The sequence below is a fragment of the Battus philenor genome, unplaced genomic scaffold, assembly GCF_028537555.1.
Source record: "Battus philenor isolate CCGP_79_NKW_IND1 unplaced genomic scaffold, ilBatPhil1.0.hap1 SCAF_21, whole genome shotgun sequence".
In the NCBI taxonomy this organism is placed as follows: Eukaryota; Metazoa; Arthropoda; class Insecta; order Lepidoptera; family Papilionidae; genus Battus; species Battus philenor.
This window is the reverse complement of record NW_027181684.1, coordinates 1893085-1920865: the sequence shown is the minus strand read 5'-3', so window position 1 is coordinate 1920865 and position 27781 is coordinate 1893085. Positions and strand designations below refer to the sequence as shown.

The 27781-nt window shown below is 37.3% G+C and overlaps 1 protein-coding gene across 1 annotated transcript; it reads right to left on the bottom strand.

Annotated features, from left to right (window-relative positions):
* Positions 1-6580: 6580 nt before the first annotated feature.
* LOC137923202 (3'-5' RNA helicase YTHDC2-like) lies at positions 6581-26165 on the bottom strand. Its single transcript, XM_068766379.1, has 12 exons — positions 25843-26165; positions 24593-24819; positions 22900-23001; positions 21610-21756; positions 19663-19810; positions 18831-18978; positions 16140-16315; positions 14107-14231; positions 12383-12524; positions 8932-11204; positions 7952-8076; positions 6581-7003 (listed from the first exon to the last, which is right to left on the bottom strand). Exons 1-12 carry the CDS (start codon positions 26054-26056, stop codon positions 6793-6795), a joined length of 4038 nt encoding a protein of 1345 aa, XP_068622480.1. The 5' UTR covers positions 26057-26165; the 3' UTR covers positions 6581-6792.
* Positions 26166-27781: the final 1616 nt, after the last annotated feature.

The window sequence follows — 27781 nt, the reverse complement described above, 5'->3', positions numbered from 1 at the left end:
AGAGAGCAATGGCGCTTAAACGGAAACGAGATATACAGAGAAGAACCTTGTTCCGAACATAGCCTGAATGATTGCTTGTCTAAATTGACAGTAGGAGCAGTTGGAAGCACCCCACTAGGTGAATCGAGGAAATGGATAAGGTTATGGAAAATCGCTGGAACTGGTTCTCATTAAGATCTTCGAGGAAAGCCAATACCCTGCAGTCGTCTATAGGCTGTCTTGGTGATGATAAAAGAGACAATTTCAGAATTTTGACATAACGTTCAGAAATTAAACGCATATTTATTATAATAATAGATAGAAATAAAAGCTAATAAAATGTAAACAACAAAAATCAAAAAAAATATATTGTAAGACCAAGTGATACTGTAATAATCCTATATAGAAATAAAATAATAAAAATGTAAAAGAGTAATGAGGGATGTATGAAAGGCGTTACAGAGCGAAAGGGAAATAAGAATTGTGGCAAGAATGAAAAGAACGAAATACCATACGATGTATGAAAAAAGAGAAAGAAAATAAAAATATCTGAGAAAAAATTAAATAAATGGTAACAAGTCCCTGTCCCAGACAAGATAGGGAGTACGAGAGGCTCCCAATAGCGGCGGCCATAAAAAAACGCATATTAGTTTCTACCGCATTCATAGCTTAAATCCACAAACAACACATCTATATAATTTACACAATAAAATATATCCATGTAAAATACAATTACATTTATTGGACCAATCATCTAACTCCATTTAAAAACTCACGTAAATCTCATTATCACAATAATTTGCAAGTGCGTTTATAAACTTTTACATTAAATCAGCACATGTAAAGGGTTTATGTGGATCGCCAAATCAACCAATAGCACGCCAAACATTAATCTGTAGTACTGTCTCGCTCGCACAGCACCTACACGCAGAGCTGTGCGCGTTCACTCACCCACTAGTTGCACTACGCAAAATGTACAGATATAACGGCAAAATAAAGAAGCAGAAGGAAGCAAGAGAAGCAAAGAATAAACAAGCCAGAAGAGAATCAAGAACCAAATAGACTAGCAACATTGAATACAATTTTTCTTATAGGTTCGACGAACTTTTACTCAACAGATTAATATAATAATCTTTCTCTACAAGTTGATTGGCTATAGGTGCAGGCTTCAAAGGGTTGAATATATAGCTAACATAGTATGAAAAAGCGTTTTATAAATATATTTCATTATTGATTACTGTCTTTACCCGCTGTTTATACCGTCAGAAGTTATAACCTTTAAAAAATTTTGCTAACAAATCTGGTATATATTCACCCTATTAAAACTCTTACACCCACAAATATCGTTATAACGAAATAGCTTTATAAAAATAGCATTATAAAAGTGATTGAAACTGACGAAGCTATGACAATATTCCTATTATATTAACATTATTAGGTATTTAAGGGAATCCGTTCATGGTGAATGGAGGACCTGGTTAAAATCGTCGAAAGGCGCTGCATGCAGATCGCTTCAGATCATTTTTTGAATCAGACCAGGTATTGAATATACAGAGAGATGCTTATGTCCATCATTGGACGTCTTCCGGCTGAATTAATGATAGTCGAAGGGCTAAATAGACAGGGGTAAGCAACCTTTTTAATCAATGGTTCAATTTTAATTTTTTTTTCAGCAGGCCGCACATAATGTAACACTTGTTAAATAATTTACATTAAACATTAGAATAAGAAATATACAAATTTTAAGGGAAGATTTAAAATGAACAAGATAAAAACTGATAAACTAATCAACTTTAAAATTTTTCAGAGAAATTTGATAGTTTTTTGGATACAGGCGTATACGCTAATGGTCCATCACTAAGTTTTGATGGGTGATCATCATTGATGGGTATCATGTACCACCATTTTATTATGATTTATTTCATAACAATATATTTATGAGAGAAGTTAGATAAAATAAATTCAATTTTAGAAATATTTCGCAGACCTCATAAAATGTTGTTCATCCCTTATCTAAGATGTTTCTCGTATTATAAGGTCGTATTTAGTTTACTAAAACACTGGAAGTTTTTTTTTAATTCTTTTTAAATTAATCACACATGCATACAGGTTTTCGAACAGGTGGCACTAAAGTACTGCAGACAGATTTCAACTGGTATTATTGGAAATGGGGGGGGGGGGCTATGTCCAATAGTGGACTTGTACATCTACGTTGTCCTAAAACATCTAGATAGTTAGAAAAGTACCAATATTTAGCCACTTCCACACATGCAGTGGTAGTTGTGCAATAAAGTGCACATCCCGCCAGCCCGCTGATAAATGCGTATGCGGCAAACAATACGAATCACACAACCGCCACCGCCAAATTACTCAACACGTGTTTCACCCCTCCACGGGGCATCTTCAGGAGTTATGTTACACCGATTAGTGCCAAACACACTCTGTGTTTGGCACTAATCGGTGTAACACACGTGCATGTGCGGAAGTGGCTAAATGTTGGTCCTTTTCTTACTTAGGATGGACTTCCGCGAGGTAACGCCTGATTCCATTAAATACATCTTGATAGCACAAGTGTACAGATCGTAACATCAAAACGTGCACCGAACTAAACTATTATTTTTTTATTTTAAATTATATGCATTCTTTGACTTCCTTGTGGTTGTAGGGACAACATTACGTCATTATCGGCGCATCGAAAAGGGGAATTCCACAGAAATATAATTCTTCATTTACGTCAATATAAATAAAGGCGAAGTTCGTATATACACACTTTTACTTCGGACTTCTGTGTTACTACCCAAACAACTGCCACATCTAGGAAGTCCTAAAATAATCCTAGAGTAGCTTAGTACTTATAATAATAAATTCAAATTATTAGACAAATGCAAAACTGAAATAATTTAATATTCTACTAAATGATATTACAACCAAACTAAAAAGAATTTTTTGGGTGCTATCGGTAGTCCAAAAAAAGGCAAACAAACCTACTAGTACCCGGCGATAAATATTGCACATCGACCTTTAGAAAGAGATAATCAGCTAATTTCGGTTTCGTAGAGCGCTATCTCTCTCCCGCACTACCTATGTGACGTTTTGTCAGTCGTGCGATGCAGATTAGCCGATTGCCTCTTTCAAAAGATCGATAAGCAACATTTATCATCGGGTATTGTATGTTAGAAACATTTTTAAAATTTTAATAAACTAATTTTTAATCATATCAAATATATATCTTATTTCGTTCACAATTCATTAAACATTAGTTTTATATATTTAAGAAATTTAAAGATATCTTCTCCAATTAGTATTAAATAGAACTTCGTATAAGTTTACTTAAAACTACATACTCATCACAACTTATAAAGTAATTTAAAACAAGTTTTTAATTTCTTCGGATACACACCAGGACAAGACTAAGTACAGTACCCGGCGACGAATGTTGCACATCGACCTTTGGAAAGAGACTCTCTGTCGCACGAAATACGTCACATAGGTTGTGTGAGACAGAGATAGTGCTGCATAAATTAGCCGATTGTCTCTTTCCAAAGATCGATGTGCAATATTTATCATCAGGTACTGTAAAACTACAATTATAGAAGCATTGTGTGCGTATGTCAAACATGTCAATATAGATCACTTAAAAACAGTTTTAAAACCCACATTCACTATTTTATATGTATTTTTATTTGATTGTCTGTGTTTGACCTGTAGCGAGGTATACCAGCAACTGGAAGAGTAGGTGCACCAAAATCCAACCTCTAATATATCTGTTCCCTAATATCTCGTGTGCGTCTTGATCATCACACTCTTCACTGTCTCACATATAGGTCACATCATAATGCACACTGACATTAAGTCTTGTGACATGATCAGCATTGTAATCTCCGGGACCTGGTACCACTGGATCACTCTACAAAGAGAAGCCATCAAAGGGTTTCACAAGGTATGGTTTAGTTGAGATTGAGTTTATTCCATGGGTTTTACATATTAAATTTTTATATATATGTATATGTGTGTGTGTGTGTGTGTATATATGTAAAGGGCTATAAGTGCTGTTATGCACAATTAATGTACCAGAGTTTCCTTTTCATATTTGTGTCATTATAATTTAGTAAAAGATTATTGTACCATATTTCTTTTTAAAATGTCTTAAATCACGTAACATTTAAAGCAATTATGAAGAGAATAAAAATAAATAAAAATGAATTTATAATATTTAAATTTAATAACCATATAACGTGCTTTTCTTTATGTTTTCAATAATGTAATTACTGTATAAAAAAAAACTTGTCCTACACCTTTTAAATGCGCATTTAATAGCGGCTCGTGAAAACATTCCAAATTTGAAAATTGATAAAAAAAAATTGAACTCAACCGCCCCCCTTCACCCACATTTACATATATCATTCCATATTTTACTAAAGCCAAATTTCACTATAAGGCATTTTATTTAGTAAAATAACATTTTTTTTAAAATAAAATATATAAAATTGACTATATTGCACTGAAAACATATGTTAACAGTTGTTTAAGTATTTCACCGTTCACTTGTATTTATTATAAAAATTCAAACTGGTTTAACAAACACTGATACAAATATTAAAAAACCAATACACGTCATCGTTTTTGGTTTTAGTAACCACTCTTGGTTTATAACCTTGATATTAACTTTTAATCTCTGGCTGCATTATAAATCATTTTTTCATACTATTTTTTCTATCGTCGGATTATTCAAGGTGCCTTCTATATTAAACAAAGTCTTTATTCTGGAAATATAGCATATTCCAAAATAAAAGAGCTATATATTTATAGCGCTATATAGTTTATATAGAGGACATACCTCTCCACACATAGAAGGTAATGTCGGTAAATACTGTCCTTGTGTGAAGGCCAGTACAGACTGGTTGTTTTTGACATGAAAAGTTTTTACTCCTCGGGTATCTAATTATCTTAATGTTTTTAAAATTATAACAAAACGAACCACAAATCACCTAATTACCTTACACTCTACTCGCTCAACAGCTGCTACATATAAACACTAAATAGCTGCATATAAAAGTAACTAAATATTTTCAATAACAACACGCTATTAGCTTTATAGTAATTACCGTGCTAATTATATGTTATTTAGTTCTTCTTTTAACACAAACTTTAATGCTAAAAATTAATACATTGCACTAATTAAGTAATCGAGTTTACATCAAGTTAAATAACATTATAGTATATGTTATAGCTGCATGCTATATAGCAACATGCTATTCATTAGCTTTTTTAACACAAACCTGAATGGATAATATAAGCTATTATAGAAAGTAGCTAATATATAGAGTTTATATCAAATTAATTTACATTACAGAATATATTACTGCATGTTATAACAACATGCTATTCCTGTTATAGAGATTAGCTTGTTAATTCACATTAAAGCATGTGCTATAGCTGTATTTTAAATAGCAAAATGCAAGTTATTGGAATTATGATGGTAACTATATGTCACAATAAGCTTTTTTTAATACAAACTTGTATTAATAAAATTAATATCTTTCTGTAAGCGAATATATGGAGTTTATATCAAATTAAATCACATTGCAGAATATTTTATTGCATGCTTTTTAGTAACATGCTATTCCCGTTATATAGAATAGCTTGATAATTACATGTAATTATTAGGTTTTTTTTACATAATCTTGAATGCCAAAGATTAATTAATATCTTGTAGTAATTTAGTAATGGAGTTTACATCAAATAAAATCACATTATAGCATGTGCTATAGCTGTATGCTATAAAGCAACATGCTATTCATTAGCTTTTATAACACAAACTTGAATGGATAATATTTAATGTTATGAGTTTATATCAAATTAAATCACATTACAGAATATTTTATTACATGCTTTATAGCAACATGCTATTTCCGTTGTAGAGAATAGCTTGTTAATTATATGTAATTATTAGCTTTTTTTAGCAATTAGTAATGGAGTTTATATCAAGTTAAACAGTATGATATATAGCAACATGCTTTTAGCGTTGTAGTAATTATCTTGAATATTGTAGGTAATTAATAGCTTTTTTAACATCTTAGTGATTTAGTAACAGAGTTTATTCTTCATCAATTTAAAGCACGTCATAGCACATGTTATAACATTATGCTATATAGCAATACACTATTCACGCTATAATTATCTAGCTAACTATATGTAATAATTAGATTTTTAACACAAATCTTAGTGCTAAGTAACAGAGTTTTTTTCTATATCAATTTAACGTACATGTATAGCGTATGTTATAGCAGTATACATATAAATAGGAACATGCTATTTAACTAATATGTGCTACTATTATGCATATAACTTCATTGGTCCTTTATTTGTAAAATTTCATTTAAATTTATATCCAATACAGATAATTTAAAAATTATCTTTTTTTTTAATAAATTTATTCGTTTTTAAAGTTGCTTATTTATGGACATGCATTCAATATAGAAGTTTATAAATATATTGTCTAGATGTACAAGATATACATACATATAGCATGTATTATCTAAAATGTTAATCAAAATATGTATGTACGTTCAATGAGATAAGTTAATTTTGCACTGAAATCGACATGTTCTTATGGATTCCGGATCACATATCATGTTAATTAAGTTCAATTGCCTTTGTTACTCACTGCGTGTTGCGTTTTGGACACTTTTTTCTTTTAATATCACTAACATGACGAATACTAAAAACAGCAGGCCCTTGATCACTCACACACAAGTGTCTTTATCACTTCAGGTTCTGCTAGTTGGCTGGTTTAGTTTTTTTCCTCTGATATCACTGATCCGAGGAGTGTTTCTGTATGGCGCGTGGGGCGGTGCGTCGGCGCGCATGCTGGTGCTGCGCATGCTGCGCGTGCTGCGTATGCTGCGCATGCTGGGCGTGCTGCATGGCGGCAAGCAGCGCGCGGCCAGCTCCCGCGCACACTTCGCTCCCGTCCCTGGCGCCTACGACCCTTGCACCTCCCGCTAGCGAGTTCGCTATGTGTCTACACAAACATATATGACCAAATGAAGTGATAATTTAATATTGTGATATAAATATAGAATATAAATTATTAAAATAAATTAAAAAGTGTTCAATGTATCAAAAAGTGTGAAAAGCAGCGAATAATGGATGGCGATGCAGGGAATGTATGTATAAAAATGTTATAGAGTGTGAGAAAAAGTGTAGAACGAAGGAAGGAAGCATAAAAGCGGTAAGAAAAGGACCAATATTTAGCCACTTCCGCACATGCAGTGGTGTAGTCGTGCAACAAAGTGCACCACCCGCCAGCCCGCTGATAAATGCGTATGCGGCAAACAATGCAAATTACACAACTGCCACGGGGCATCTTCAGGAGTTATGTTACACCGATTAGTGCCAAACATAGAGTCTCTGTAAATATTGGTCCTTTTCTTACTCAGGATGGACTTCCCGCATGGTAACGCCTGATTCCATTAAATATAAAAGAGGTGATCGCAAGTAAAAAGTACAAGAGAGTAAAAATATTGATATTGTCCCTGTGACTGCATATGATAAGGGAACGTAAGGGTAAAAGAACATTTTACTGTTAAGCCAGGAGGTTGTTTATGGGGGTGGGAGGGTAGTTATTTTGAAGCACGAGTTCTTAAATCATCATAAAACACTTCGTTGCACCGGAGGCTGCGCGAAGTTTGGCGGCGTAAATAGTAAGCTATTTTAAATAGCTTGCTATCGTAAATAGCTTGCTATCTTAAATAGCTTGCTATCGTAAATAGCTAGCTATCTTAAATAGCTTGCTATTGTAAATAGCATACTATTGTAAATAGCATACTATTGTAAATAGCTTACTGTTGTAAATAGCATACTATTGTCTCTGTAAATATACACAATGTTGATCACACCTGGCTTTTATTTTCCTCGCCATCAAAGTTTCATATAACCTTTCGCTAAAATTCTTGAAGATATTACATACCTGACCATCTGGTAGGGCAGATGCTGGGTGCAGAGCCACTCCAGCGAGGTGTCAGTCAGAGTTGCGCTACCACAGAACTTGCCGGCGCTGGCGCACGAGAAGAACACCACCACGCGTGCACCCTCCTGTACATTGAATTGGTTACATCGTTGAGACCAGGACATGTGTTGTGTTGGAGCCAAATGCCGGTAGACTGGGTACATCCTCCATTAGGTGGACCAACGACATTAGGTCGCGGGATGTGTTTGGATGTGGACAGAGGATGACCAGTCGTCGTGGCGATATATTTTTTGTTGGCCGCCTTTTGTGGCCTCCCTCACTGTCCCCTACTATTTGCCTACATAAGTCGCATCACTTTCAGCGCGCTCCCCTGTATTCTACATGAAATGTACTTAGGAAGTATGTGTCATCATCATATATATATCAGTGGACAAATATAGATTCGTGTTTATGTGTATTGAAACATAATCGTGTAACACACACACACACACACACACACACACACATATATATATATATATAAATATATATATATATATTTATATATTTATTTATTTATATATATATGTGTATAAATACATACATTTGTATACATGTATATATATATACTGTCGTATTTTGGAACATACTACAAATGATACCTAATTTCGCAGCTTAACTATTCTAAAGTTCCATGTGTAGGTTTTTTTATTATGTAATAAAAATTAAAAATACATAACAAGAGTCCATGGCAGTGATGTCGGATTACTTTGATTATATTTAGGCTATATGTGATAGTATATATGTATAAATCAAAAATATATAATAAACGAATATAGCATAACCGGAACCGCTGTACCGCGCCTAAGGTACGTTCGCGGCGAGACGAGGGGGGGCATTAGCCGCTCTATTTAAACAATTTGCAGTTGATCTTGAACCTCGATGCACTAAAGTACATGTGTATATGGCAGGACCCAATATTATAGTTAATACAGCCTTACCTGCTTAGCCTTCTGCAACTTCTTCGCAGTGTTCTGCGTGAAGTTGAAGACGCCCGTGTTCTGCGCGACCTCCACCCCGTGCACGTCGTCAGCCTTCGCCACAAAGTACCGGGTGCTGGCCTCCCCACCCTCCGCATATTTTTCTATGTTGGCTAGTAAGGTCTTGCCGTTGGGCGACATGGGACTCTTGGGACCGCTATAGGAGCCCTGCGGTGCGTCGGGGCGCCACGCTGGTCGCTGCCCGACCCTGTAAGCGTATGCGTTCTGACTCTGGTAATAGTTTGCGAACTCGTTCTGTCCGTACATCGGGTAGTGCTTATCAGTTTGCCGGTATTCTTCGTCCATCCGCATGCGCCAGTTGGGCGAATCCACCGTCAGGGGCTTAGGCCTTTGTCCGATGCCGCTCGGCTGGCTGAGGCCAACGTTCTTCTCCTCAGCACCTAACACGTGTACAACCGTGCTCAGGATCTGCTCGTCCAGCGGCGTCATCGGCTTAGCCGGGTTACACATCCTTCGCACCACCAGCGCACAAAGCTTCTGCCGCAACAGGAACACGTTAATCGCATCAGCTGCATCCGCTGAAAACGCCATCCAATCGTCTATTACCACCACAGCGGAGTCCCGTGCGGAATTGTTTTCGTCCACCTCGCTGTCCGAGTCGCTCGACTGTCCCGGAGGGTTGGACCTCTGACAGAGAGCGTATGGAGGCAGTCGCAGTGAACCTCCAAACAGCGCGACTGTCAACGGCGTGACGAGAGTGTTGCACCTAATGAAACAGAACCTCCCGGCCCTGGAAATCTCTTCGAACACCACCCAGTCAGTCGGCAAGTTCTGCACCGACTTTTGCGATCCACTAACCCCGGTGCCGCGATTCAGGGTCGAGCTCGGATGGAAAGCCACCTTGGCCTCTTTGGAAGTACGCAGCGTGCTTGAATCTCTATCTACCCTCGCTATGGAGGGGTAGAGACCGCTGACCAGTACCGCTTTAACCACGTGCCACTTTTCAGAGTTCAAATTGACGTCTTTTATATCGCCCGAGCCCCGAGCTTTGACCAGGCACAGCGCGCGCAGCTGAGCTAGCAGCTGGGACCGGTAGCCCACGATCATTTCCATGGTAGCGCCGCAGATGAGGTTCTTGGCGCAGAAGGCTCTCTCAGTGCCATTGGAGCGGGCAGTTTGCCAGGCCTGGAACGCCCGTAGCAACGCCATGTGGTCCGAGTAGCTATCCGACGCGAACTCCTTTCGCGCCATGCTACCTTTCTTTCTATTCTCCGGGTTCATGGATATCTGAAACGGTTCCTTGTTGGCTAAACTGCAGACAATTGTCAGCACCGGGTCCAGGCATTTCATAACGCACGCGTACAGTAACATCTTACCCAGTTTAGGCTCTACTGTTAAATCTAGCAGATGCTGTCCAATCTCTGTAAGGTCTTCCATAGGCGTTAGAGCTCCTATTGTCTTCAGAAGCGTGACAGCGTTGCGAACTGCTAGAAATGACGGCGGTTCCAGGGCTTTCGATAGAAAATCGGCTATAGGGGTGTTACCGGGCGCGAGAAGTTTCGTATGAAGACACAACTCCTGTAAAGGTACACGAAGGATCTCGGGTATAGAGTTTTGTGGAAGGGTTTTGAATCTCCGCTTGGAGCACATGTGGAAACAGTGTCCAGGTTTCGTCCTTCCCGCTCGGCCAGCCCTCTGCTGGCAACACGCCCTTGAAGTCCAAACACACTGCAGCGAACACACCCCACCGTTGGACTCGTAATACTTCTCTTTCACTTTACAAGAGTCCACCACATACACTACATCATCTATTGTGATGGAAGTCTCCGCTATGTTTGTGGAAATAATGATTTTTCTTGCATTCGGTAATGGATTGAAGACCTTCTTCTGGTCCAACGTCTGCATGTTACTGTGTAGTGTGAATACCTGGTATTTCATTACATTCATCTCAGAGCACGATTGGATAAGATCCCTCAAAGTGACTATATCATCGTATCCTGGCAGGAAGATGAGTATGCTCCCTTTTGGTAGGTTCACATGAATATGTTTGATAAGGGTTAGCATTAAATCGTGATCTATCAACTCCTCGGACATGGAGTGATTGTAGACGTCCAGGAGGAAGTTGTCTGCTGCATTCTCTTCTTCCTGATTATCCTTGGACTCCTCTGATGAGTTGAAGGAAGCTAGAAGCTTGGCACACTCCATGTGGCCATTTTCTTCGGCGTAATCGTACGCAGTTTTTCCGCTCTTGTCTTTGAAATATGGATCCGCACCTGCAAGTTATATTAGGTTTATTATTGTGTGCCTATAATCAGATGTTTTAGATGAGGACAGATATAATTTCATTATTTTATCATATGGGCTAAACTATTGTTGATATTTGCTATAGGCTCTGCTTTTATCAAAGTAACCTGAGCTTTAGGGAAGCGAAGCAAGGTTGGGGCTAAGGGGAGATCGTTGACAGAGGACTCACGGAATGGAGCAGCCTATACCCCCCCCCCCCACTGCCTCCCATAAATATAATCACTTATGTTACTCAAACAAATTTTATATGTTATTTGCCAGTGATGCAGCGAAATTGAATTTGTGTGTAAGCAAATGTATTGCAGATAATAATGGAGAGATGAGACAGGTGCTAATCTAAATTACAATAGATGTACATGTATTACATGCATTATAACTAGGTGGAGTAATCCCAATTCTTCACCATTGAATGCTCCATCACTTTGACAAGTAATGTGTAAAATTTGTTCACCAGCTGCTCCGTTTCATCAATCCTCTATTAAAGATCTCCTTTTCCTCAGCCTCCACCTTGCTGCACCTTCATATGGCTCCATAGGTTCAAACTTATTAACTAAATCATTATTCATAATTTAACATGCCACTGAGCATTCGCCACTGAGGTAGCTTAATCTAAAACCACTTTTAAGGTAGCAAAAGTCGAGGGCTCCCTGGGGAGTCCCATCTCAAATCCCTACATAACATTTCACCAGGTTAGACCTGCCCAGTATCGCCGTACATAGCGTATGTAACTTTACCACTTCGTCTCCTTACCTGTTAACATGTTGACTGCCACGTGAGGTCACAACGAAATTTCCGTCAGGTCGCTCTACACGAAATTACAGTACCGGGCGATAAATAATGCACATCGACATTTGGAATGAGACAATCGGCTAATATGCTTCGCACGACTGAGAAAACGTCACATACGTAATGTGGGACAGAGATAGTGCTTTACGAAACCGAAATTAGCTGATCGTCTCTTTCGAAAGGTCGATGTGCAATATTTGTCATCGGGTACTATACTTTTAAATAAGTTGCCTAGTTGACCAGCGATGGGAACCCTTGTCACCCGAAAACGAATGATATGGCCCTTTGAAAACCTTTACTATCACCCGGATATAAGTGAGGCAGTCAATGTGTTAAAATATATATTCAATGTTTGACTGACCGAGGTGCAGCATGTGTGCGGCGGTGTCTGCAAGACCGTGAGCTGCGGCCGCCATCAGACCAGTTCGACCGGTGTGAGCCTGGGCGCATTGCACGGGCACGCCTTCCGACAGGTACATGTACAGGATCTGGCAGAACGAGTCCTGGGACACACAACCACTTGTAATTTAAGAACTTTATTAAAAGCGTAACTATAAACTTTCTATTACACTTAAACAGTTTTTGTGTCTTTATTGTGTATAAAAAATTTAATGACTTCACTTCAGAACTTCAAGATCCTAGCGATCCATTTGTTAAATTATTATAAAGATTATGTTCAAATTACTTTGTAGTCCAAATTTACTAACTAATAAGAATAAAAAAATAGATGGTACAATGTAATCAACCTATAGAACCCACTGCAAACGTCAACTACTTCCCTCATAAATATCCATGGGGGGGATTTACCATAATCGATCCGCTTGGGAGACGAGTTAGAACTTTTTTCTTACTGTATTATCATTACGTTATTTATATTACCTTTAATTTTTTCTTAGATACCTTACATTAATTACTTCGAAATTGACTATATCCTTATTCCTTTTACTGTTTTTACAATCTGTATATTTGATTAATAGATTAACCCTTTCCACTCCAATGTCGAATGTCACTCGACACTGATTTTGTTCCACAAGCTCCACTGTCGAGTGATACTCGACATGGTGTTATACTTCTTTTTGCGGAAAATTTTAAAACAGGAAAGATTTTTGTTACTAAAATGTTTGAATCACGAATGAATGAAACATATTCTAGAATCGCAAGATACTATAATTTAATTAAATCTTATCGATGCTACATAACAGCCTTGGAGTGGAAACGGTTAAACCACTCCAGTGACTTATTAATAAAGGAATCATTGTTTCAGCTCACTGCAAACGCCAACTAAGCCGCCTCAAAGATATCCATGGGGGGGGGGGGGGGAATACCATAATCGCCACTCTCGGTAGGCTGGTTGGCGATAGCAGGTATTATGATACACAGAGGACGCTGCTGACCATCCTGTATAAACTTATTTATGAGCAGTGGCAATCCTATATAGTTAATGCATAAAGTGTGAGTTATATAAGATTGTATCCTGGGTATCGAACTCCAGATCATCGATCACAAGTCTCAATCCTTACCTCTGGGCTACCAATATAATAGTTACATATTAAATCATTAACTAATATTAATTTAGACTTTTTTATCAATATTATATCCAGCAAAAGTTTTTATATCTAATATATAAAATTCTCGTGTAACGGTGTGCGTGATTGAACTTCTCCGAAACGGCTCGACCGATTTTCGTGAATCTCAGCGTGCATATCGACCAGGGTGGAGAATCGGACAACATCTATTTTTCATCCCCCTCCAAATGTTAAAGGTGGTCCACCCCTAATTTTTTTTTTAGACAAAATTTTTAGTTTTTATTTTTTTATGATACAGCATACAAAAATACGAACAACTCTAAATTTTCATCTCTCTACGATCAACCCTTATTTTTTAATTGTTTTTTATGCTTCCTATAAATAACATACATGGCAAAACAACGTTTGCGGAGTCAGCTAGTTATATATAAGATAGTATCCTGGGAATCGAACTCTAGATCTTTTATTACAAGTTTCAGTCCTGCGCTACCACTGCTCCACATGACCTGTAATCAACTAACGGGAGAAACATTAGCTAATAAAAGAAGAATTAACTCACCATACTGCCTTCTTTGAAACACTCTTCTAGAAATTCATCCATGTCCGCCTGCAGTGCTGGATCGATTGTGTTCTCCTTATCTTCTTTATTGCTACTGCTACTCTCTTCTATGTTCTGTTTTTGTCCTTGGAAATGTAGAAAATATTTTTATTCTTATATATTACATTATATGTTCCTCCGGTAAAAATGTAAAACACCATTAATGAACTTGAACTTCAATATAAGATAGTAAGACTATAATCGAAATATATTGAGGATGTTTTATGAATTATTAACATATGAATGAGACTATGACAACAGGTGTCAGTTAAAATATTTTGCCGTTGATGATACAACTATTATACGGTGTTGGTAGGTAAGATAATGGTAAAAAGATACTCTTTCCTCTAAGAAAAGGAACATTAGAAACTCAGAATTGCCTCTCATACTGAGGAGTTAGTAACGCACTCCCCGGGGACAAGATGAACCTCCCATGATATCCTCGCTGTACCTAAGTTTTTAGGACCTGACTGTCACTGCTGTTCATTTGCAGATTCCGTGGGTTTTAGATGGAAGGGCGTAGGGGATGTCCAGTTTAAGACCTCAGGAACCTAATCACGGACTGCTACATACTAGACTTTTATCAGATTACAAAGTCGCAGAGCTTTCAAAGAACACGAGACCACTTGGTGTTTCTGGCCTCCACAGGTTATTTTGGAGTGGTGAAGACACCCACTCTCAACACAACGAACCCATCAGCTTCTTAGTCGCCTCATATTGTGCCCTATTCTAATGAACCCGAGCTTAAGAGTTGATGTTACCTACCATTCATGTCCAAAACCGTTTATTATTTTTTTCTATTGGTGTATATGAAATCCTCTACATTATACTAGTATTAAGATATAAAGTGATCGCTTTAAAATATTGTTACGTAGTGTATATTCTGACTCGGAATGAAACACCACTGGTTCACAAGGAGTCCTTTATTCACAAATCAGATGGTTACCCTACTTTAACACAAAGTATACTTTTACTTAGTCCAAATCGCTCAAAAAATCACTGTCCATATAACTTACCAAAGAGTCACTTTGTATCACTAATCGTAGATATAAATCTTATAACTCAAAAAACAACACTGAACTGTCGACATGGGGAGTACAGCTATTTATACTATGGAGAAGGTTCTAGTAAGTTTGAGATAGAACTTGGTTAGAATTTCCGAGAACCGTACACAAAAATTTATAAATAACTTCAAGGTCACTCGTGTTTACGGCACTTCTTGATCGTAGGGTTCCGTGTTTATTGTTTAGAGCAGAGTTCCCCAAACTTTTTTGTGTCGTAGACCCCTTGCCATGTTTTTCTTACCTTACTTTCTTCTTTACTTACCTGATATTGATTTCCTATAAATTTCTAACTGTAGTGAAGTTTAGTGTATGTTCAAAATGTATTGCGACCACAAAGTGAATACCAACATCCTACAACTCACACAATTTTACAAACATTATAATTTTTTTACTTCATAGGTACTTTTATAAATAATGTAAATGTTTTGATATTATAAGATAGTATGATGTAAGTAAATAGGTACTATCAGTGTGTGTGTTGAGATCTATTATTGTGGACCCCCATTTTCATTTCATGGACCCCCAAATTTTTTTTCGCTGACGTAGACCCCTTGCAGGTTGTCATAAACCCCTAGGGGTCGATATAGACCACTTTGGGAATCACTGGTTTAGAGGGTTCTGTAAGTCGTGTAACAATATGTTACATTAAATTATATTTTTTCTATTGGAATGCTACTGGCCTATAACATCTGGCAGTACGAAATCTACAATAACAGATAGTAAACAATAATTCATTTTAATATGTAGCAATACGAATTTCGAAAACGCTTTTTCTTATATCTATATTATCAATATTATTAATTATTTTTTTATAGATAGGGTAAACACTTTAAATCTTCTACAATAATTAATCAATAATCCTGTATACCAAGTTAATTAAAAAACTAATCAAATATTATAAGGTAAAAATAGAGTTTGGTACATAGTTACCTTCTAGATGAGACCAGTAGCTCTGTCCAGTTGCCAGCTTATGCCTGAGCTCCTTCTCCGCCTGCACCATCTTCTTGCTGCGGTAGTGAGTCATCTTGAGAACATCTTCCAGGTAGTATCGCTGCACCTCGTGCAGGCGGCCCGGGATGGTCACCACCGGACAGTTGTTGAAATATCTGCAATTTAAAGTATCCCCTAAATTTTTATTCTATACTTAAATATGTCATAAAATAATCTTGATTTTTTAGTGCCATAGCACTATCTTAGACTTTCTCTTCACTGGTTGTTATAGCCTAATACCAATATACTATATTATATATATAATACGAGAAATAGAAAAAGAGAGACAGAAATTAATCCGTATTTCCTTTGACCAAGCCACATGAGAATGACTACACTGATTACATGTGTTTGACAGTTCGGTATGAACTTCGCGTGTTTGACAGTTCGGTATGAACTTCGCGTGTTTGACAGTTCGGTATGAACTTCGCGTGTTTGACAGTTCGGTATGAACTTCGCATGTTTGACAGTTCGGTATGAACTTCGCGTGTTTGACAGTTCGGTATGAACTTCGCGTGTGTGACAGTTCGGTATGAACTTCGCGTGTTTGACAGTTCGGTATGAACTTCGCGTGTTTGACAGTTCGGTATGAACTTCGCGTGTGTGACAGTTCGGTATGAACTTCGCGTGTTTGACAGTTCGGTATGAACTTCGCGTGTGTGACAGTTCGGTATGAACTTCGCGTGTTTGACAGTTCGGTATGAACTTCGCGTGTGTGACAGTTCGGTATGAACTTCGCGTGTTTGACAGTTCGGTATTAACTTCGCATGTTTGACAGTTCGGTATTAACTTCGCGTGTTTGACAGTTCAGTATGAACTTCGCGTGTGTGACAGCTCGGTATGAACTTCGCGTGTTTGACAGTTCGGTATGAACTTCGCGTGTGTGACAGTTCGGTATGAACTTCGCGTGTGTGACAGTTCGGTATGAACTTCGCGTGTTTGACAGTTCGGTATGAACTTCGCGTGTGTGACAGTTCGGTATTAACTTCGCGTGTTTGACAGTTCAGTATGAACTTCGCGTGTGTGACAGTTCGGTATGAACTTCGCGTGTGTGACAGTTCGGTATGAACTTCGCGTGTTTGACAGTTCGGTATGAACTTCGCGTGTGTGACAGTTCGGTATGAACTTCGCGTGTTTGACAGTTCGGTATTAACTTCGCATGTTTGACAGTTCGGTATTAACTTCGCGTGTTTGACAGTTCAGTATGAACTTCGCGTGTGTGACAGCTCGGTATGAACTTCGCGTGTTTGACAGTTCGGTATGAACTTCGCGTGTGTGACAGTTCGGTATGAACTTCGCGTGTGTGACAGTTCGGTATGAACTTCGCGTGTTTGACAGTTCGGTATGAACTTCGCGTGTGTGACAGTTCGGTATTAACTTCGCGTGTTTGACAGTTCGGTATGAACTTCGCGTGTGTGACAGTTCGGTATGAACTTCGCGTGTTTGACAGTTCGGTATTAACTTCGCATGTTTGACAGTTCGGTATTAACTTCGCGTGTTTGACAGTTCAGTATGAACTTCGCGTGTGTGACAGCTCGGTATGAACTTCGCGTGTTTGACAGTTCGGTATGAACTTCGCGTGTGTGACAGTTCGGTATGAACTTCGCGTGTGTGACAGTTCGGTATGAACTTCGCGTGTTTGACAGTTCGGTATGAACTTCGCGTGTGTGACAGTTCGGTATTAACTTCGCGTGTTTGACAGTTCAGTATGAACTTCGCGTGTGTGACAGTTCGGTATGAACTTCGCGTGTTTGACAGTTCGGTATGAACTTCGCGTGTGTGACAGTTCGGTATGAACTTCGCGAGTTTGACAGTTCGGTATGAACTTCGCGTGTTTGACAGTTCGGTATGAACTTCGCGTGTGTGACAGTTCGGTATGAACTTCGCGTGTTTGACAGTTCGGTATGAACTTCGCGTGTTTGACAGTTCGGTATGAACTTCGCGTGTGTGACAGTTCGGTATGAACTTCGCGTGTTTGACAGTTCGGTATGAACTTCGCGTGTGTGACAGTTCGGTATGAACTTCGCGTGTTTGACAGTTCGGTATGAACTTCGCGTGTGTGACAGTTCGGTATGAACTTCGCGTGTTTGACAGTTCGGTATTAACTTCGCATGTTTGACAGTTCGGTATTAACTTCGCGTGTTTGACAGTTCAGTATGAACTTCGCGTGTGTGACAGCTCGGTATGAACTTCGCGTGTTTGACAGTTCGGTATGAACTTCGCGTGTGTGACAGTTCGGTATGAACTTCGCGTGTGTGACAGTTCGGTATGAACTTCGCGTGTTTGACAGTTCGGTATGAACTTCGCGTGTGTGACAGTTCGGTATTAACTTCGCGTGTTTGACAGTTCAGTATGAACTTCGCGTGTGTGACAGTTCGGTATGAACTTCGCGTGTTTGACAGTTCGGTATGAACTTCGCGTGTGTGACAGTTCGGTATGAACTTCGCGAGTTTGACAGTTCGGTATGAACTTCGCGTGTTTGACAGTTCGGTATGAACTTCGCGTGTTTGACAGTTCGGTATGAACTTCGCGTGTTTGACAGTCCGGTATGAACTTCGCGTGTTTGACAGTACGCTATAAAATACTCTTGTGATCCCGGCAGTGGGACCAAGGCAAGGATATATGTAATACCTGGAGAAGATCTGCGTATCGCAGGTGGCCGACATGAGCAGCAGCTTGAGATCCTTGAAGCGCGGCAGGGCGTCTCGCAGCGCGATCAGCAGGAAGTCGCTGAACTTGTCGCGCTCGTGCACTTCATCCACGAACACGTGCGTAACACCTGTACAAACATACATAAATACATAGTTTCCCTTAAATCAACGTCATGAAGTTCTACATCAAGCATGAAGACGCAGCGTGGGTAGGTGGAAGCCCAGATCGACCCAGTCAAGGGAAGTCGCTGGATACGGGCGGCGCAAGAGCACTCACGATGGCGATATATAGAGGAGACCTATGCCCTGCAGTGGGCATCAATCGGCAGGCATGATGATAGACAGAGACAGATAGTGGGTAATACAAGAACTTTAGAACAACTCATATATATAGACCTGGATGCCGGGAGAAATTACGCTACAACCTCCTACAACTCTCCAAAAAGCCTTGGCAGATGATTCAAGCCAATAGCATCCGACACACAGAGTCTGCATAGTAAATAATAATTAATTTTAATATGCAGTAATCTCAATTTTTAAAACTCTTTTTCTTACGTTATTTTACTATTAAAAAAAAAACATTTATTTGTGGATATCGTGTACCATACATTAACTGACAGCAAATGATCTATGCATTCACAATTTTAAAGATATTACACCTATAACCAATCACCCTGTATATTTACTAGGCCACTATATTCTTATGAATCTTCTTTATTCTTTCAGATAAACGGACACTCTGTACAATCATCTCGAAAGGATTTCTGCTTGGGCATGTCAAAACAATCATCATCGTGTACTTCAAGGTATACCAGTTAAGGAGTTGTCTCCAGCCATGAGGGTTCTCAGCAGCACACCGTTGGTGCAGTAGGTGAGCACCGTGCGTGGACTCACGCGGGACTCCAGCCGGATCTGATAACCTATGGACTGTCCTATTTTCTCCATACGTTCATATGCCACCTGTAAATAATAAGTTACTTTTTATCAAGCGGTCATAAGCAGTGGTAGTCTAATCCAGCTGAAGAGGACTTGACTCGCGATAGTAGGTAACAGGTACAACTAATTATATGGGATTGCAAATTTTTATAGGATGAACAGTAACGCCCTCTACTTGAGTGGCGATTATGTTATATACCGTCCAGATATCTTTGGTGAAGGCCAAACGACGATGAAAGCAGAGGTTCCATACCTTTTTTCATAGACCAATTTCAAAATTTAATTGAGTTCGGTAGATTTCCTGGAGCTACATTTCTACCATACTCCCAAAATTCACGCCTGGCTTCAAATCATAAATTAACCCTTTTAGTGCCGGTCGAAAAAGATGTGCTAACGCGTGAATAACCGGTCGAATTTCATCGTTTTACTAGGGTTTGAGAAAATGCGCTAAAAAGAAACAATATTTATATGATTCAAAAAGCAATGCACTTTGGATAAAGTAAAGAACAAAACTAACTTTACTAGTTTTTCTCTACGCATTAAAAATTAAGCGAATGGAATAGGTATAAATATTCATAAAAATAGTAAAAGTTGAGTTCTATCTTACACAACGTATTTACATACATAAATAGCCATTTTTTTACCATAATTTTATATGGACTAATTATTATGAATTATATCTGAAAACAGTTTGATAAGAGCCCAAAGCCACAGCAAATGACGCCGCGCCTTGTATGTCGCTGGAGCGGCAACCATCGGTATTTATGTTAGATTTCGGTACTTCCATATTCATCATCAGGTCGTCATTCAGTATTTTGAAATAATGTTCTTCTGCAATGCGAATAGTAATGCGCTACGAAGCGCTGGTATATGATATATCAGCTCTGGCACTTTTCGCCAGTGTAGCAGTAGCCGATATATCGGCTCCCGGCACTAAAAGGGTTAATAGATTGCAAGCACACGTACTACAATTCTTATATCGTCCCTTTGCACATCTGCGCTTTGCAAATCTAGACACATTGTACTAAATATGGAATATGTAAGTTTTTACAACAGTACCTTAGCGGTCGATGCCGCCAGTGGCGACAAGACTTCTCTAATAGCAAATGAAAGATTTCTGAATCCGTAGAGTTGAGATCAATAGACAGTTGTTGCATGTGTTATTTTAAAATTAAAAAGAACTTTATATATTACAAAATTTGCGCTACAAATTTATATTTATTTTAAATTTAAACAATGTAGTTATTAAAATTGAAGGAGTTGAGGAAATAATGAGAGTAGTGATGATGAATTAGAATTTGAAGTACATGATAAAAATATGAACGGTGAAAGTGACTATTACATTGTTTCTCCTAAGAGACGAAATTTACTAAGAATTGACAGTGACACGGAGAATAGTGAAGATTATGATGAAGAAATATCATTAAATACAATTATGGCGGACAGTCCCACGCGCGCCTACCCTCCGACGCGCCTACCTTTGTATAGTAGTTGTGTGAACAATAAATTTTCTCAATAGCATCCGCTTATCTCATTTCACCACCATACAATAAATCAGTTACAATAAATTCTGTGTTTTCTTATATCCATATATTTGCTTTAAATATAAGATATCAATAACTCTGAAAAGCTAAAATTTCTCCAATTAGCTGGTACTCCAAAGAGTTAAATATTATCTGCCTACGTTAATTGGTGAAGTTCTTCACTATAGAAAGAAGATAAGCTCCCTTCAATTCCTACCGCTAAATTATTGTGAACTATTTTTGTCATGACAACATTGATTATCGCAGTATAATAATAAAAAGAAATATTTGTATACTTACCCTTTCTGCAACGGACACTGCGGAGATCCTCCGAGGCTGTGTGCAGTATATACGTGCAGGTTGCTTATGCTCCTGACACCAATCCAGCACCAGCTGTGGCAGCTGGGTAGTCTTACCGCATCCAGTCGCGCCCGACACTATTATCACCTGTAATTTTATAACCACACAAATTGGTGAAAGTCTTTTGGGGAACACCTAAGCTTTGAAATGGTTGAATATAAACTGCTATTAATGAATATATATAATAACTATTATATATGTGACGTTATTGTGCGTGCAATTTCAATATTGCTATGTTTTGGGTTCGATTCCTTTTTTTTTTTATTTTCTTTTTTTTTTGATATAGCAACACTTGTTTCTAATTGCAGCTGTTGATGGTTTCGGTTGAAGTTGATGCTGTTAGCCCGGGGGCTTTTACAGCTTCATCGGAACTGAGTTCACGGAACGGAAGGGTTCATGAACTTAAAAAACTTAAAACAGAAGCTGGACAGACGCATTCCAGTTGTACAATGACGTTTGCACATAGTAAACCGCTCTACCCGAGTAGAGCTGTGTTGATGTTGTGTATGCGGCTTGGGACGGCAGCGTGGATCACAGGCGAGCCAAGAATGGATCCGGATCCAACTTCGGTTCGCCCACGCTGTTCGCGGTCAGGGAACGGGTGACTGCCCCCTAATAACAAGTGTTGTGGTGTGTCGCAGGTGAGGTGTTAGCTGGTGCTGTGTGGAATTGCAGCCAGAGATTCTAACTTTATAGATATGAATGATACTGATAAATGAATTGTTAACCTCACATAACCAAGAATTATTTGATGAAGAACTATTGCAAATGGAATTGAAATTTGCTGATGAAGATGACAGTGACCATTCAATAGAAATCTCTTAAGAAAAAAATTTAACCAACACACAAATTTCCAAAGCAATATGTTTGATTGACGAAGGTATGGAGATTTTTAAAAAACTATCCTCACAGCGGAAGGAGCTTTAAAGTATTCCAGGCGGTAGCTACTAATAACTATTTATTTTATGACGAAAAAAGCTGCTCAGGAAACATTGGACCAATTTTTTGAGGAAGAAAGCCTATTTACTACTACAGCCACTATGGACTCATCGGACAGTGAATAATTTTAATTTTGTTATTCTAAAAAAATTTTTTGAATAAGTATTTTTTAGTTTTTTTCTATGTATATAATAAAATCTACTTTGTTCAATTTTCTTTCGATTATGGTTTGCTATAGTTCACTTTGCGACGTCTTTTTTGTAAGCTATTGATTATTATTCCCATACTCACTTGATTGTGAGTGATAGCATTGATGAGATCCTGTCTCTGTTCATAAACCGGCAACTTCTCCCTGAACTTTATCAGGTCAGGATTGTATGTTGTGTTTGGAACCTGAAACACAATGTTACAATTAAATATACCCAAGACTATTTCTCACATTATCTTACAATCAAATTATTGCAGTAATCAGTTAATACAGGTATGAGCAACGCGCGGCCCTCTACACATACAGTACCCGGCGATAAATATTGTACATCGACCTTTGGAAAGAGACAATCGGCTAATTCCGGCTTCGTAGAGCGTTATCTCTTTCGCACGAAATACAACGACAAACGAAATGTCACATAGGTAGTGTGGGACAGAGATAGTGCTCTACGAAGCAGAAATTAGTCGATCGTCTCTTTCCAAAGGTCGATGTGCAATATTTATCGCCGGGTACTGTATTTATGCAGCCTGTCAATTATTTCTAAGAGTGAATTTATTTTACAGATTTTCTCTCATCAATACATTGTTATAAAATTAATTATAATAAAATGATAGTACATACTAGGCCGACTAAGTACTAAGACTGTTGATCAAGACTGAAGGATTCTAATAAGAAAGCTGCATATGTAGTTAACCTATCAATTGTATTTGTATTGAAAAAACAATGCCAAACTTCTCATTATATATTTCAATCAATTTCGTTTTCCTTTTCTTTTCTTGCTTTTATTACATTTTTCATATATTTAACTTTTTTAATTGCTGCATTTATTATAAATAAAGTTTAGTAAATTATTAACCCTTTGCACTCCGGAGCGGAGCTATTTAAAATTTGTCTTCAAGCTCGAAGGCTTTGCTACGGAGACAATTAGAATTTTTATATACATGCAACAATGACTTTTCTTTCAATGCGTATATCATGAACTTACATATGAATATGATCTTTTCACTAAAATGGCTTCGAGTTGCTGATAATATGACTCAAAAAAAAACTTTGAGTGCAAAGGGTCAAAGTGTTACTGTGCAGTCTGCCAAAAAACTTTTAACTTTGAATTGGCCTGTCGATTGAAAAGGTTGCTCAACCCTAGAGTTAACAGCCTTGCTTCGGCTCTAAGATTACCTGAACCTTCAAATTAAATGCTAAACGCATCTTACGATGCCATCATGTACAGTTACTCCATAGAGCATCTGTAATTCATCTAGCAACACAACAGAACCCAACTGGTGATGGAGTCTGATCGTCCTGAGATAAATTAATCCAGTCAAGCTGATCCTTAATTGCTACTCCATATTGCCATCCTCAGGTTTTAGTAGGGACAAGGAAGTGGTCACAAAAAACGTTATTTTAAAGACTGGACATTGGTAATGCATCATTAAGAAATAATAAGAGACTTTCTTTTTTATTAACCCATGTAACATGCATAAATGGGGGTTTAAAATGATATCGGAAATAATAAACGTAAATTTAAGACAAAGGTACGAGTAATGTCTGTGCAATGTCCCTAAAATACAAAAAAAAAGGTTAAGCGTACAACTTCATAAGTTAAATAAATTTGTGTAAATATCATCATTCTAAGTTGTTACTAAGTAAGTTGCTGGAGGAACCAAAAGACTGTTGACCAAATTTGTATTCAGGAAAAAGACCAGCATACCGATAATTTTAATTTATAATCAATATACAGCTAGGATAGAGAGTAAAGAAATAGTTACTAGAACCTACCTGAGCTACCCCATTATTCAACTGACCCATAGACTTATGGGTCAACTGAGGACTTCTCTCCTTATCAGAGCAACAACTAAGGTCATCTCTCTCTTTAGCGGTTAACGGAAAAGCTGTCAATAACTCCACAATGCTACATCTCATGTTAGAGTCCAGTATTAGCTTAGCATTATTCTGGATGATGGTCGAACCTGCTCGTTTATATATAGTCAAGTACCTGTTGACACCTGGAATATAAATTTGACATTTATTGCATAGGAACTACATAATAATAACTACCAAAGATATTGGTTTTCTTATGAATATTTTGTTGCCCTAATCAAAGTTCCCAAGGGAGCCTGCAAGCCTTACTACCTAGAGGCGGATCTAGCTTGTGTAGCGCCTATGTGCAATAAAACCCCTGCGCCTCCTAGGCCTGACCCCTTCCCCTGCAACTATAACTATTAACTTTGCCGTCATAACAAGAAAGCTTTTTCATATTCCAAGAGGCTATTTTATCAGTAAGTATAGCTTACAGTATACTATTAGTTATGCCCTTTCTTCTTTTGGCACCAGAATAACACTCATTGGTTTTATGCCGGTAGCACATTTCTGTTGCGAAACCAAGTGAGCATGATAGTCCAAGATGATGCTCTTAACTGTCTCAGGGAGCGCCGCAGCACCCCATGTGCATTGCACACCCTACACTATAGGTTAAGCCGCCCCTGTTGCTACCTATGCTGAGATTAAGGCTTAAGACTCTCTAACTCTGCCTCCTTAAGCCTATGGAATTGCTAAAAGCCAGTAAGTTAAAAATGATATCTTCCAAGTCTTTTTATCATAGAAGACTATGCAATCATATATATATCCTTATTATACTTATTTTGTGATCTGTTTCATATAGTCTATGAGATAAGTTATGTTAGTCTAGTATTAATCATGTCAAGTATATGGTACAGTCACATATATTGTGCAATAATTCATAATATAAATTACACAATATTACAAACCTACACTGTGTATTATACATGCAGTAATAAAACAATTGCTTTTAAAATAATAGAAAAATACGCGAAATTTACCTAATTGTTTACTTAAAAAGGTTTAAAAAAATTCTTGCGAAAATAAAATCACACATCAAATCATATCTTATTTTAAAACTCGTTTATTAAAATTTTAAAAACGTCATTGTAGATAATGTAAAAATAATCATAATATTTGTGTATATAAATATCAGTACAAAATTAATTTATTTATTGTTTCAGAATTACCTTTCCCGCGCGATTTCGACTTTAGACCCAATTTCGCGACCGTCTCATGAATGAACCCGCGTTCTTGAGCCGACAGGAAGCTTGGAAACTTAAGTTCCAACTCAGTTTCATCGCTAAGAAATTTATCCAACTGTATTTTCAATGCTATGCTCACAGACTCCGCTATAGGAAAATGTTTATTCCCCATGTTCCTTTTACCCCTCTTGGAATTCATTGTGTCCTTATTCTGTTACAATATTTTACATAAAATGCATTAACAACTGAAATAATACAAGCTTTATAATTTGTTTACTCGCTGAAAAATAAATTCTAAATAATAGCTAGATGACACTTGGTGACATAAATCAGAAATAACCAAAGTAGAAAAGACAAAAGGGATGCCACTCTAATACCAATTTTTACCTATAAAATAGTGACTTTGGTACACACAATTCATAGGTTAGATAAGAAAGATATACATTCTCAAAAATTTTCTTTGAAATATATAACGTGAAAATATTAACGCCTAAAACAATTACTTTTGTTAAAATCCGCATATTCAGATGTATCGTATTAGCTGCGTAGTAGTTTGAATTTAAAGTTAGAACATGAACAGGGTTGTCATGACTTGATAGTAGTGATCGTTTAGGAGGCACAGTTCAAAGTTTATAAAAATAAGATGTATATATAGATAGTTGTATCATCAGAAGAATTGACTTATATTAATATACTTTTAAATACGTTTGCATAATGAGTGGGTGTAATTTTTGAAAAATGCAAGTATTAATACAGTAAAAGCTTCTCATTCGCGCTTCCTTTATTGGCGTTTTCACTATGGATTACAAAAATACAACCTAATTCCTATATTCGCGGCTAAAAATTTCTTTATTCGCGGATCTTATAAATACATACATAATAATAAAAGGATTCCAATAGATATCCACCGCAATGTATTTTGTAAATGTTGTCGAATGGACTAATAAAAAAATTAAAATAGATCTTATTACAACTTTGCCAAGTCATGCTAGAAAAATCTGTGACCTGCTCTGACTGTGGAAAATGACGAAAAATCTGTGCAAGTTCAAACTTTGACTGCAAACATAGCCGAAATCGCGAATGGAATAGGAAGACATGAGTCCAAACAGATAGAACCAAGAATATTCGGGAATTGCTTGAATGACTAGATGAAGATTTAGCGGAAACCAATTTGGAAAAAAAGTTAAATTCGCTGCCCATTGAAGAAGAGGCTTAAACGAGCACTGGAAACGTGACAATTGATTAGAAAATCTTAGTGAAGATTTAAGAATGGCAAATGAGTTTTGCGAGTTCTTTATGAATATTGATTCGTCTATAGAAAGAAGTCTTAATGCTTAAGAATTTGAAGAAGAAAGAAGAAGAAATTTGATTAAGATTGAAGAATTAAGAACAATCTGTATTAAAAGATCTTTTTAACTTTTGTTTTTTTTTCTCACTTAGGGACGATACCCAATAATCCTATAAAAATTACCATTTAACATACGACGCGAATAAAGGACCTTTACTTTACAAGAAAAGATGATGTACCATTTCTCTTAATTTGTATGATGGAAAAAAGATAGTTCTTTGACTTTTATTTAACTAAAATGGCAATTAATAAAAGCTGATAGAGTTTATTAAATATAAAATAAAAAATTTAACCTAGAGGATTTTATTTTATTTTCTCAAAATTTTCAGTGTTCTTTTGTTTAATAAATAAATTAATAAATAACGTATGTGATAATTTACTGATTATTATATAATAAGGGACATAATATATATAGGAATAATTAAAATACTTTGATTAATAAAAATACATAAATAAAGGGACAATTTTGTGGCCATGTATATACTCTAATTTTGCCAATTTATTTATGTTACACACATTTTTAAATATTTTTTAAATTGCCGCCTATGTGTGACAAGTAGTTAAAAAGTTAGGTGC